The 13,477-nt window shown below is 41.0% G+C and overlaps 1 protein-coding gene across 1 annotated transcript; it reads left to right on the top strand.

Moving 5' to 3' along the window:
- The first annotated feature begins 6,792 nt into the window (after window positions 1–6,792).
- On the top strand, window positions 6,793–12,065 carry LOC128490344 (C-type lectin domain family 4 member G-like). Its single transcript, XM_053462196.1, has 6 exons — window positions 6,793–6,903; window positions 8,522–8,599; window positions 9,872–9,931; window positions 10,074–10,225; window positions 11,013–11,113; window positions 11,825–12,065. Exons 1-6 carry the CDS (start codon window positions 6,858–6,860, stop codon window positions 11,955–11,957), a joined length of 570 nt encoding a protein of 189 aa, XP_053318171.1. The 5' UTR covers window positions 6,793–6,857; the 3' UTR covers window positions 11,958–12,065.
- The last annotated feature ends 1,412 nt before the right edge of the window (window positions 12,066–13,477 follow it).

The raw sequence follows: 13,477 nt of genomic DNA, 5'->3' as shown, positions 1-13,477 counted from the left end.
TATAGACATACCTGGGACCTGCATCTCCGGTTCTCCAGGTCAACACCCGAATCGTTCAGGTCGTGGGTGCGGGTCTTGACAGCCCCCACTCCCTCCCAAACACGTACATTCTAGCCCTCCAAATCCTTTGTCTACAAATCATTAGCTAGCAAAGACGCAACTCTGTCCACCCTACAAAGATGAAACATTCGCTCACCGCAGGCGCGGCGGGGTTAAAACACGGCACAACATGGGCAATTCAACCCTATCAGTGTGAAGTTACATTTAATGATGCATTCATGAGCCGCAAATGTGTTGAAATCTCCGAAGCATGAAGTCTTATATTTGGAAAGATTCCTTTAAGGTGTCCTAAAGAGAATCAGTCACGGGTTTTTCCTCTCCTTGGTGTGGTTTTTACTAATATAGTTACATTTGTGGGCTTCCTGCCAGAAATGCAATATTTCTCAATTAGTAAAACCACACCAAGGAGGAAAAAAAGATAACTGTCTGCTGCCAAGACCACTTGCATTTTTTTGTTCAATATTTTATAAAAAAAAAAAAAAATACAGTTTGTATAGTTCTAAATTTTTATAAAAATATATTATTCTTGAGGGCCTGAATGATTGGAGCCACTTGCAGGAAACCTCTGCAATTACCCACTGGGAGGTAATAAATAGAGGAATCGAGGACACCATTCCCAGTGGACAACATGGGGAAGAGGCAAGCGGGATCTGCAGGAAATGTAGTGGAAAGTTTCTCAGAAGATGTCCTGGAGAAGATGTAGAGGTAAGGAGGACTAGCGGGTTGACAGAAGACGTTGGTTACGTAATATCTACACTCTTATTTTTTGTCCCAACTGTGCAAGTGACCCTTGGCGGATCTATTTGGTGTTGGACATTTGGAGAGTGATTTTTCTTGGGTTGCTGCCGTAAGTATTCTTATTTGGTTTTTATCACTCGGTGATCACTTTTTTCTACTGATCAAACTGTTAAGTCAGACAGGCATGACCAGGGATGGATAGCCAGCAATAGGGAACAGGGGACTCACTGCTGAGTGGAGATATGAGCTTCCTAAAAACAGCACCAATTTTCAATTATTTTATGTTGCACAGATTCATAAAAATTTACTCTTTCAGGGCTTAACTGTTTCGGTACTTTTTTGCAACAATGTTGCTATCATGAGTTAATCTGAACTTGTGTCGAATGTGGTGGGAGCTTTCGTTTCTTCTTCTTTTAGTGTTTTGTTTATCGTTCATTTTGACTCAATTGGATGGCGCTGTAACTGGTTCTGCTAGTAAGTTAACTGGTGTAGGATCAAAGCCTCTTACAATGCATCGGATAGCAGTTTCCTGTAAGAAATAATTAACGAGCACCAATTTCGTGTTAGATGCATATTGGAGTCATATTTGCATGGACTCCAAAGCATTTTACTGCATGCAAGTATGCGCAGGCATTGTTTACTTATTGGCCTTCTTCTGCCTCACTTAACTCCTCCCCCAGCTGCATCCACTGACAGCAGAGAGCATACCGAAGTACACTACTGTATTTTCCATTAATCAGTAGTTTTTGATATTTATCTTACACATCAGCAATCACATTATCTCATATCGTCATGGTTTATGCATTATAGGTACAGTTTCTCTAATTAATTTATTACCTAATGTGATCACTCCCTATTTAAACCTCATTAGGGAGCGGTTCTGGGCACTTTAACTGCGTTAACAAATGTGCTGCACGAGTGCCTGATCTCTACAGGTGATCCCGATGTATGGTCTTATGGAATGTCTTTAATAAAATCGCCTTATCGCTACAGGTGATCCAAGGAAGGACCCCACCAGTGTTCCCTCTAAGCTGTGCGCTTGTGCGCGCGCACATAGCTTTTTTAACGTCCAAAAATTGTGCGCACAACAGTTTTTCCCAAAAAAAGAAAAAAATTATAATTTTTTTGAAACTGTATGCGGCGCGGATATTGTGCGCACAAAATTTTTGCTCTGTGAACATTTTTGCACAAGAGAAATTTTCTGCACACACCAACTAAGAAAAATTAGATGGAACATTGGACCCCACCGCTCAGACCGGAGCTGTATTTACCAAGGATTCGTCTGCTTAAACATCTCCTTTACCTGAACGAAGTTCCCTGCATCTACTCCTCTGCTTCTGACTTGGATTACTTTAAGGATTCTCCTTTTGCCTACCTCTCATTGCACAGCACTGACGGATTCCCCGTATATGTACCATTTGGACGTTATCTCAGTTTTTTCTCCATTTCTTCTGCACCTTACTGAAGGATTCCCCTTTATCAGACCGCTTCACGTTTACTCGGGTATATCTGAGTGCCTAGCGATTTGGATCCTTATAACGCCGTTCGCCCCTTCAGCTTGCAGATACTTTTGCTACTTGCCTCCTCCATTGGATCTCCAGCCGACTCCTCTGTTCAGCTGCTCTCCGACTCACTTGCAATGTTGCACTACAGCCCTTCTGAGAGACGGCTACCAGGACTCCCCCCCTCCCACTATCCTCGGGTATTATAATTTTACTTTGGGCTCACAACCTGGACTTTCCTCCTTTATTATAAGCCCTATACGCTCTGTAACGGAGGCTATTGCTAAATCTGCTTGCCGATCAATTATAATTAAATTGCGTTTCTGTTACAATAAAAACCTCATTGAATATTCACTCCTCTGTGATTCTGCTGTTACCAGTGTGGATTACTGAAATGATATTACACATATTTTTGAGGTGTGTGTTCTCTTTCTTTCAAAATTTTGGTTGATAGATGTGCACCTATCACGTGTGATAGATATATCTCCGCTATACTCTGCGTTTTGATTTTAACACAGGTTATTTAATTTTACTTCTTGAGTTATGACCTCATGTTCTATCCTCTAACCGAAATGTTCCTGCATGCATCAGACACTGGAGAGCAGGGGTGACTTTCTAAAATAAAGGGTATCAGGCCCCCCAATGTTTGACAGGGACATTTAGCTTTGTTGCTGGAAAATACACTATATGGACAAAAGTATTGGGACACCTGACCATTGCATCAACAGGGACTTTGATGACATCACAGTCTAAGTACATAGATATTAATATATAGCCCCCCCTTTGCATCTATAACCGCTTCAAGGTCTGATGTGTGCTAAAGTCTAGCTTGGTTGCTGGAAAATATGTTCCTAAACTTCAACCCTTGCTAGGTTCTCTTATAAAGGGAATGGCCGAGAAGTGCTGCCGCTTTATTACAAGGTTACACCTGCTCAGGAACTGTAAGAAATCACGAATCAGATATCCTAGCTTGCGTTTCCTAAGAAAGGAAGTATCCAGAATTGCTTCGCACGAAACTTGCCGCTTTCTGGTTTCTTGGGGCAGAGACTTTTCGCTTTCATTTCTTCCTCTTTCCCGCAGGAGCGTTTAAAAGCAACTACAGCGGGATACAAGGTGCTGACGTCTGTATGTACGGTGAAAGCAGAACGTAGCATTGTGCAGCATGCTGAAGGACACAACCGGGAGACAGATGTCTAACGTATACGGCAATATAACCAAAGCAGGTAAGCTGGACGCATCTACCGTGCCGAGATGTCTAAGGCAGCCCTGTCTCGCCACGTAACCACAATTTGGGTTGTGAGGTCATTAATTGCGAATTATTATGTGTAGCAGACCATCAGAGTAAAATGAGTATGTATCTTGAAGGGACAGTTTGGTTCCCCTAACAGCTTTACTAAACATGATCGCATATTAAATTACTTTAATAATTACTTTAATATGCATTGGTAACTTTAATTTTTTTTTAAAGGATACCCCTTACCGTCTGAAAAAAGCTGCCTCTCCAGTCCCACTCTGCGGTTCCCAATACGTGCCAGTTTTGGCATCTATAGAAACCAGTCCCGTTAGAGCCCATGGAACTCTTCCACAAGTCACATTGCTGGATCTGGCCGGTGACAAGTATCCTGCGCATGCATAGTGCTGAGCAGGACACGCGATTGATGGAATGTATATCCTGCAATGCAAATAGCCGGGGTGTGAGCAGAGAAGGAGAGCAAATGCATACAACGGATTCTGATGAATCTCTCTCTCTCTGCATTTGCATGTAAGCAAAAAAAAATCAAAAATTACAAAACACACATATATATATTAAAAGGTTCTACTCGGCTATCATATCCATTAAAGTGCATACGGGGTTCTTTGTGAGTCCTCTGGAAAATAGTTGCATTTAGCTATATGCTGTAATAGGGTAATGTAGAGTGTTTAAATGTTTAATATTACAGTATCACTTTTTTCACATGTTTGTTATAGATGTATAGTGGCTTTTTGGATCTGTTTAGGTTTGCTATCTACTAGACAAACACACTAAATTCTTGTAATACCGGCTGGTAGAGAACAATAGAATGCCTTCGTCTTAGCCATCCAGAAGGACTCTGTGACTGATTGAGGTCTATTGGGAAAGGGACTTCATTATCATAATCATGACTTCATTGGCGCTGCCATGAAGAATCAAATCACTGCGTAGTGAGACAATATGAAATGGAACATAGTTCTTAAAAGTTTAGTTTTATTGTTAGGGGTTACTACATTTTTTATCTTTCTAGTTTCTTAAAAGTTTCGTTTTATTGTTAGGGGTTACTACGTTTTGTATCTTTCTAGTGATCCTCCCATGCTGTTTTACTGTGTTACCAGACTTTGTGTTGTAAGATTAGTCACTTAAAAACGTGAAGTGGGCACTTTATCTTTGGAAATGTATAGAACTCTACAATCTGCCAGACCTATGCATGTTTAAAGATGTCCCAAAAGATGCAGGTTAAATTAATTTTACCGACCCATCCACACGAAACCTGCTCTGCGTCTGTCTTAGTACACAAAAACAAAACCAGCGCTGTGCCTTCATCCCTGTTCTTTTTCTTGCCCTCAGCGGAGACCACCCAGATCGCAAACGATGAGATTTACACAGATGTGGAACTGCCAGCTCTCCCTGTTGAAATGAACGAAGGAAACGAAACTTCAGACAACCACGAGGACCCGCCATCGACATGTAATGTATTTGTAACAATCTACATTAGCAGGCTATCTATGTTGGATCGCTGGGGAACAATAACATTTAGTCGTCTGGTAGAAGGCAGCCCCCCCCAGATGGGATCAGGGGTATCAGGGGCTCATGCGGTGTGGAGGGTCCACAGGGTCCATTGTTGCACCAGTCAGCTGTTTGCGGCAACATTGCGTTTCAAACTGATGTACCAAGACCCGGCTGTGGTTAACGGAGGAGGCTGGGATTGGAATCCACCAAAAAAAGCGGAAGTCTCCTTAACATAATCTGCTGAGCTTGCTTAATAACTTCTGCATTTTATCTTCCAGGTGTTTTTTTCTTTTCTTTTGGTGAACAGTATTGTGTATCCCTTCATTATGATATACGTTTTGCTTAAGTCTAGTTTTTTATTTTTATTTTATTTGACTACCTCAGGGGCAGCCATCTTAACTTCCAGTTCTCGGGCTCCGCCCCAACCTCCAGGTAGTTTTCGTAAATGAGATTTGTTATACTAAAAGCTGTGAGGTTGGCAATTCCCCTTTCAGATAGGTGAAAGCATTTTCAATGAATAATTATTATGCTAAAACGCAGGACAGCTATATTCCTGACTATGATTACAATGTTTAAAATAAAGTATGTGACTAACAATAATAATAATAATATAATATAAATCGGTCTGATGCCCAAGGATCTTGCATCAGAGTAATTTTACCCCAGCGCTCACCCGCCAATTTCCAGGTCAAACCCGGAGAGTTCCTCAACTCACTGGGACTAAATCTATGGGACCTGGACAGTCTTATATTAAAAAAACAAGTTTTGGTAATGCTTTCTGATCCCTCTCATCCATAGGGAGCTAACCTTCTAAACTATTTTAAGATATTTAATATCTGATTAATAGATTATTTTGATCTATTTTTTTTTATATATTTCTATCTGATTTGAATACATTAAAAGATTAATACTGGTTAACACATGCTGGTACAGAAGGAGAAAAGGGATTATTGGAAAGTTTGTTTAAGTAACATTTCTGCTTTGGCCAGGGCCGGACTGGGAATGAAAAGCAGCCCTGGAAATATGTGGACACCGGCACCATGTATTGTATCGCGTGGACGAGCTCTTGTACCCACACGCCACACGCCTTATACAAACCTATCTGAGCCGCACTTTTTGGCATCCAAATAGCTAGAAATCATTCTTTTTAAAACTATATTAAATCGTTACTTTACGATAACAGAATACCGCATTATTATTAAAATCTCAGGAACCAAAAGTGTTAAAAGACCCAAATAAGTACCTGGGAATTAACAAAATCTTAATTTCTCACCATCCATACGTGCCGGGCAGATAATATAAGATAGAATCTTATGTGATGGGATTGGAAGTAATCAGTACACTAAAAAAGTCATGATACACCTGAAGCCACCAATTTACCGCCACTAATCCTTTTTAATAAAATATGCGGATTTAAACAGAGTAAATAACACAAAACCTTTACTTTTCCTCTCACTGATTTCTGGGCCTAGAAAGTTTTGTCCTCTGAAGTGACTATAAATTCAGGAGGGCGTTTTATCTCTGGATCAGTAAACATTAAATAGTTCTATTTATTCCTACAGTAAGTAAAGTGCCAGGAAACAGAAATTTCCCGGCTTTCCGGTGGGCCAACCCGGCCCTGGCTTTGGGGCTATGTTGTTTAGGGGCAAATTACCAATGGCACAAGACGTTGATTGATAGTATATACAGTTTAAGGAGACATTTATGTATTGAGCCACTTATATGTTTCTTGTTCTCTCTTAGGTTGGCCACAGCTTCCAAAGGACAGTAAAAGGAGGTGGCTAGTAATAGCCTTGGTGGCTCTGCTTGCGGTGATGTTCCTACTCTGGGTTATCCAGATCAGCGTTATGATGTCATATTGTGAGTAAAGGTTTCAGAACACGGAGGGTAGTGAAACACAATGAACATGGGGGTTTGGAAGAGATGTTGCACTAGTCAAAAACCAAATGGTTTTACATGTTAAAGAGGAAGTCCTTGAACATACAACCCAGTGCTGTATACAATAATGTAGATTGACCTCGGCAAGCCTTGTTTTATCACATTTGTGGTTGCAGAAAATACTATTTCCTTAAATATCTTTTAATATATTAAGGCATTCAGGGCCTGCCCTAGGGTCTTTAGCATCTTTGGCAGAGGGGGGGCATAAGCACATTATCAATATCTTTTTATAGAAGAACTGCATAGCTCCCAACATTTAATGATGTGGTTAGAGGCACGGCCAGGCTGTGGGGCTTTACCCAGACTTTTTATGAGACTATGTAAACTATTAACGTTCCTAGGAACTTCCAAGAGTTGGTAGGCCAGAGCTCCTCCACATGTGTTTTCTATAGGTGGCAGGCAGGGAGTGCCTCTGTGATTAGGTGTAGCCACACACATAGTTGCCACCTTTTCCTAATAAAACCAGCCATAGCTGTGGGTCAGTGAGGGCAGAGCTACGAAAGGACAGGGCCACTAAGAGTGGACCCATAATGCACTGCATAGAAGTAGTGAAGGTTTACTTGGAAGACTGAAGTAGAGCCCACACTTCCCTCCTTTGATGTTGACAGCACACATGCATACAGCGCACCATCTGAATAATCATTTGCATGTTCTGGCAGCTTGCCGCTCCCCAGGGCCACCATCAGTAGTTTTGCGACCCCTTACATAACAAATTGTTTACTCGGATGACCCCGCCACTCAGCATCACCAGCCATCTTATCTTTGTTGGTGGCAAAGATGGCTCAGACAAGCCGTTTAGGTACAAATTTGGAGCAGACAAGCTGTTTGCGGGAACAGACATCATAGAGACTAGCGATGCCTCTACCAGTGAGCGCTAGGGTAACCATTCTATTTCCAGCCATTCTGGTCTCCTCTGATCTCTCTTTGCAGAAGCAGAGACCATGCTGACAGTAGTGAGAAAAGGGAGTAAGAAGAGGGGTGGACAGTATGTGAGATACCATCCCGCTGCAGATAAAAAAAAAAAAACAGGAGTTTGTGTCTGCAAAAAAAGCTGCCCCAAATTATAATATGACACTTGCTTGTATGTAGCGGTAAATTCTTACAGGCACTGAAATCGTAAATTGTCATTTCCATATTAATTATGCTCCCCTGAAGTTTTTACATTCTACTTAATGTAAGGAAGACTTTACAGAGGGAGTGGTGGATATGTGAAACAGCCTCCCAGCAGAAGCTTGAGGTCCAATGGAATAAAGTCTTTGCTATAGTAGCTAATACTTAATAAGCAGCACCTGTTACATTTATTGGACCCACTTTGAACCACATTTTCTAGCCACTCACAAGGGTGCTGCTAACCCACTTAGACTGTGAGTGATGGGAAGTGAGTGAAGTAGACAGGAAGTGGGCAGAACCTGGGTAGGAAGTTGCCCTTACCATTCTGAGCATCTAGAAAAAAGGGATATCAGGGGAGGAAAGAGAGACCGTTCTTATCGTAAACCACCACCCAGATATGAAGAAATTGCTCACACTTTCTTTTTGGCAGTTTCTCAGGTCCTCCAGCATACCAAGAAGGGACAAGAAAGCGTTATTGCAGAAATACATGAATTTTACAGTAAAGTTGGTGAGTTTGCCAAGATGAATGCAATTCACATGATAACCTCCTTCTATATCAGTAAAAGGCCGTGGTGGAGATCAGGTCTTCCATAGTGTTCTTATCCTCCCCTTGATGTCCCAAAGAAACATATCCAGCGATACATTACTCACATATAAATGTCATTAATTCTGGGGCTAGGCTTTTTTCTCGAAACTCTTCCAAACTACTTGTGGTTGTGTAGGTGACGTAGAATTGTAGTTTTAGAGACTTTCTGACCTCAAGATGCAACTAACTTCTGCAGTTCTCCAGCGGTGATCCTTAGAGTGCGTTGAGACAATATAGACACACATCCTCTTCCAGCTTGATTCATAACATTTCCAGTTGACTGGAACTTCTTAATTATTGCCCTGATGGGGGTTTTCAACACTTTTGATATTTTCTTATAGCCACTTCCCATTTTGTGAAGCTCAACAACATGTTGCCGCACATCACATCTCTATATTCCTTGGTCTTACTCATTGTGATGAACGACTAAAGGGAATTTGGCCTATGTGTTAGCTAATATTTATACCCTTGTGAAACAGGAAGTCATGGTTGAGCTATTTCCTGTAAAATGTAAAATATCACTGGGAATATACTTCAACTATGTTTTTCTCATATGAATTTATAGGTGACAATTTTTCACAGCCTTCTTTGCTCATATTCACCAAGGGTACCAATATTAGTGGAGGGTGCTGTATTACCAGTGTTTTTGACATCACATATTCTTGAGAACCAACCAGTAGCTATCAAGGGTGGCTTGTCTGTGTGGGCTATTGTGCTGTATTCTGCTGTCATCTTTTGGGAGTTTTAGCTGTGTGCTTCAACCCAGATATGGTCTATTGACTACACATTTACCAGTTAAGCCACTCCAGCCACATATCTCATCAGAAGGCTGCTGGCCTTAAAGTGCCAGGGCCTCCCCAGCATCACCAGGTGGATCTCAGTGGCTGGGTAGGTGGGGCTAGCAAGCTTTTAAGGGCAGGACCAGCTGTGCATAGGATGGGGCTAGTTTTATACCGTCATGAGTAGGAGGGTAAATGCAGCTTCCCGGCCCAGAAAAAGTGGAAAATGACCTGGAGACCCGGTGAAGAAACACTTCATCCGGAGACACCAGGTCAAACCTGGAGAGTTCCTAAGTATGCTCCTGAGACACTTAATAACCATGGTCTACCCGGGTGACTATGTAAGCTGAACAAACAGTAAACTATGCTATAATATGGGATATAGTAATTATTCTCATCTGCTTTATTTTGTCAGTTTTACATCTCACTGAGTCACAGAAAAACCTTACTGTCGAGATTCAACAACTTAAAACTGGTGAGTTTTTTGAGAAAGAAATAGTTCACATGAAATATTGGTATTTTTGGGAATACTTAGCTTTTTCTGTACATTCTCTCCTTTGTTACCACCTTTCAAACCTAGATAACCCCTCAACTCTTTCATTTTCTCACTTATTCAGAAATGTTCAAACCTTCATGCCCCAGTACATGGAAGCAAATCCAGTCCAAGTGTTACTATATTTCTACAACATCTCTCACGTGGGAGGAAGCCAAGGAGGACTGTATTGCTCGTCAAGGACAGCTTCTAGTTCTGAGGGACCAGACTGAATCGGTAAGGAAGAAAGGGGTGTCTTCTGGGATGATGAAGTCTCCAATAAATAGGAGAGGACGTGGGGAAGCCATGAAGAGATTATGCAGATGATACACAAGTCTACCTGTCTTCCCCGATCTCTCTCTCTCTCTCGCTTTCTCCTATGTCCTGTATTACTAAATGCTTGTCTATTTCTACTTGGATGTCACAATGTTACCTAAAACAAACAATCTAAAATGCATCATCTTCCCTTCCCTCCATCTCCGCCCCAGCAACTGGATTCTCAGTCTCAATGAACAACGTGTCTATCTTCCCTTCCAACCAGGCCCAATGCCTTGGGGTCATTCAGCCCTCTCCTTCATGCCTCATATTCAATTGCTCCCCAGATCCTGCCACTTGCACCATTCCCCACCCAAGAAAGCCATTCCTTCCCCACCCTAGTTCATTCCTTTATTATCTCCAGCCTTGGTATTCCCTTGTCTCTACTCTCTCCTCTAAAATCCATTCAAAATGCTGTTACTATGCTTCTCTTCCTTTACAAGTTGCTCTTCTTCTGCTTCCCCCACTCTGTGAAGTCCTCCACTGGCTCCCTGATCAAGAATTACATTTAAGTTCCTCACGCTAACATATAAAGCCCTCCCCGATACTGCCCCCCCAGAAGAAAATCCTCTCATACGAAATTTCTACGTTCTTACCTTGGACTAAGACAAAATACAAACAGGCACACATTGCTATGCCACATATTTTTACTTTAATCATTATGTTGCCTCTATGCCCAGTAATCTATATCACTTTATCTCTTTCCCAGAACGCACTGAGGGTTTATTTGAGTCCTCAGCCTTTTTGGATAAGTCTGAAGAGAAAAATTAATACATGGATATGGCTAGACGGGACTATTCCATCCTTCACGTGAGTGTGACTCGGGCTGCCCGTTCTCGGCTCAGGGACATTCAGCAAAAAGGACGGAGGCCATACCCTGCCATGGGTCAGGTCTAGGATAGCCCCCAAAATAAATACACCCTAACCACTACTCCTTAATGCTCTGCTTCCTTAATCATAATGTCACAGTACTAAACCTTATCTAAACCAGAATACCATAACTGCGTTGTAGTAATGCTCTAATTCTAGGTCAGACCCTAATGCAATAAGTCTCAATCTTCCGTGTCTTTGGTTAGTCTTACATTGAGCCTTGTTTGCCGTTTTCTATAATTTGTCTAGTCAACTAAAATAAAACATATAGCATTGGCCATCTTAGATACACTTTGTGTAGCTGCTCTGAGGTTTATAAGGAAATAACCATACTGGCCTAAGAAAAGATGGCGTCTTTAGTTGAAGTTGATACCCTTTTGTTGGGCCTACATAAAAAAAGGCAAAGTTACACAACCTTTCAGGACCTCAGAGAGCTCGTCCTCATATGGAATCAATTCTTCTGTTTGAGGAAAGGACCTGCGAGGTTAATTGTTTTATATCTTTTTCTAGTGTTTAACCTAAAGCAGTCTAATAGGTCAGGCGTCAGGAGCACCTTATGTGTAAGGTTTTCATACAAATCAGCACATAACAATCCGAAATGTTGGGACATTTATATGTGTGTGCGTGTAATTCTTTGCAATATTTTAACAGATCCTGGGCGCCATATGAACCTAACAACGCTAGAGGGATTGAAGACTGCGTGGAGTTAAAAGAAGGATTATGGAATGACGTTGCATGTACAAAAAAGAATCCGTATGTCTGTAAAAGTATATGGTTCTACTGAAGGGACATATATTACTTTTAATGTTACTAATAGTCATGGATTATTTTTTGTTATTGATATTATATTATAGATTAGCAAATTATTAAATATTTAGATGACAAAATATATCCGCAAAACACTTTGACAACCGAACATCTGTTCAAAATTGACTCTCCTATTGATAAGAAAAATGCACATTTAGCCCAAGAGAAAATTGAGTCTTTTGTTGAAGTTGATACCATTCATTGGGCCAGCATAGAAGAAAAAAAAAATCTCTTGGACCTCAGAGGTCTCTTATTCAGATGGAAACACATTGCTATCCCTTATTGATAAAGAATGTGGTATCCGGAACTGTACAGATCTGGATCTGTCACTTTCCCGTAGCCTACACGTTACAGTTCTATACACTAAAAATATATACTATAGAATTGGGCGCTGGCCAGCTCTTATGTTTGTCTTTGTGGGGATAAAATCTATTCGTGTTCGGCTTTTTTCTTCGTTTTGTATTTTATTTTTAAAAGGGGGGTTAATACAGGATTAATGTGGTAAGGAGCAGCTTTGGCACCAGGATTTTAAAGGTCCGTACAAGCTGCTCTTTATTGGTTGGTGCCCCCTGCTGGCGACCAATAGAGTCACTCGTACGGACTTTTAAAATCCTGGTGCCCGGATTTAAAAGTTTTGGCAGAGGAGTTCCCTGCCGGCGACCAATAGAGTCCAAGGGACCAGGGAAATTATCAGATAGGTCGAGTACCAGTGCTGGCGAATTAATGAAAAAATTATAAAAAGTGGTAGTTTTTCATCTACATTAAAAAAGCGTGAATAGTCATATAATAAAATGCAGGTTTTTAAAATGTTCACCTCTACCAATCAATACGACGGGTTTATTATTAAATAAGCAATTGTGCATCACCAGGGAAAAAAATAACCATTTTTCACAATCTTTAGAACCCAACTGCATCACGTGTACATTTCCACAAATAATTTTAAAAAAGTTACGTTCCTTCTTGAGAGCTAAAGTGTCGAATCCTGACACCAGAATTCTACAAATGTATAGATTTCGTAATATATTGATTTCATTTTGTTGTTGTTGTTGCCATTGAGGTTAACATAAGAAAAACCTTTGCATCTTCTAGAATGTAAGCTCTTTTAGCAAATTGTCCAAATTGTTATGTGATGAACTTCTTATGTCCTGATTACCCCATTGTACAGCGTTGCAGAATAGGAGGTTGCTATATCAATCATAATAATACCAACATAACCTCAAAGGATCTCACCCTTCTATTCTAATTGAACCATATACCGCATAATTCAAGTCACCATAAGATGAGTTATGAGGGTGGGCCATTGTGGGGGCAAAAATGGCTTGCGTGTGCTACCCCTCCTGAGAATGCATGCATACGGTTCATCTCGTGGGCCATTCCAATATCAGGCTCAGCTTATGTCGTAGAAAGACTACTGAACACTGTTATTGGATTTGGTGGCAAATAAAACTTTAACATCTTACCACTTGCAGGCACTCATAATATACCATCTCTATATGT

Source organism: Spea bombifrons, chromosome 4 (genome assembly GCF_027358695.1).
Source record: "Spea bombifrons isolate aSpeBom1 chromosome 4, aSpeBom1.2.pri, whole genome shotgun sequence".
NCBI classification, from domain to species: Eukaryota; Metazoa; Chordata; class Amphibia; order Anura; family Pelobatidae; genus Spea; species Spea bombifrons.
The sequence above is the reverse complement of the archived record's forward strand: the minus strand, read 5'-3'. Positions and strand labels throughout refer to the sequence as shown.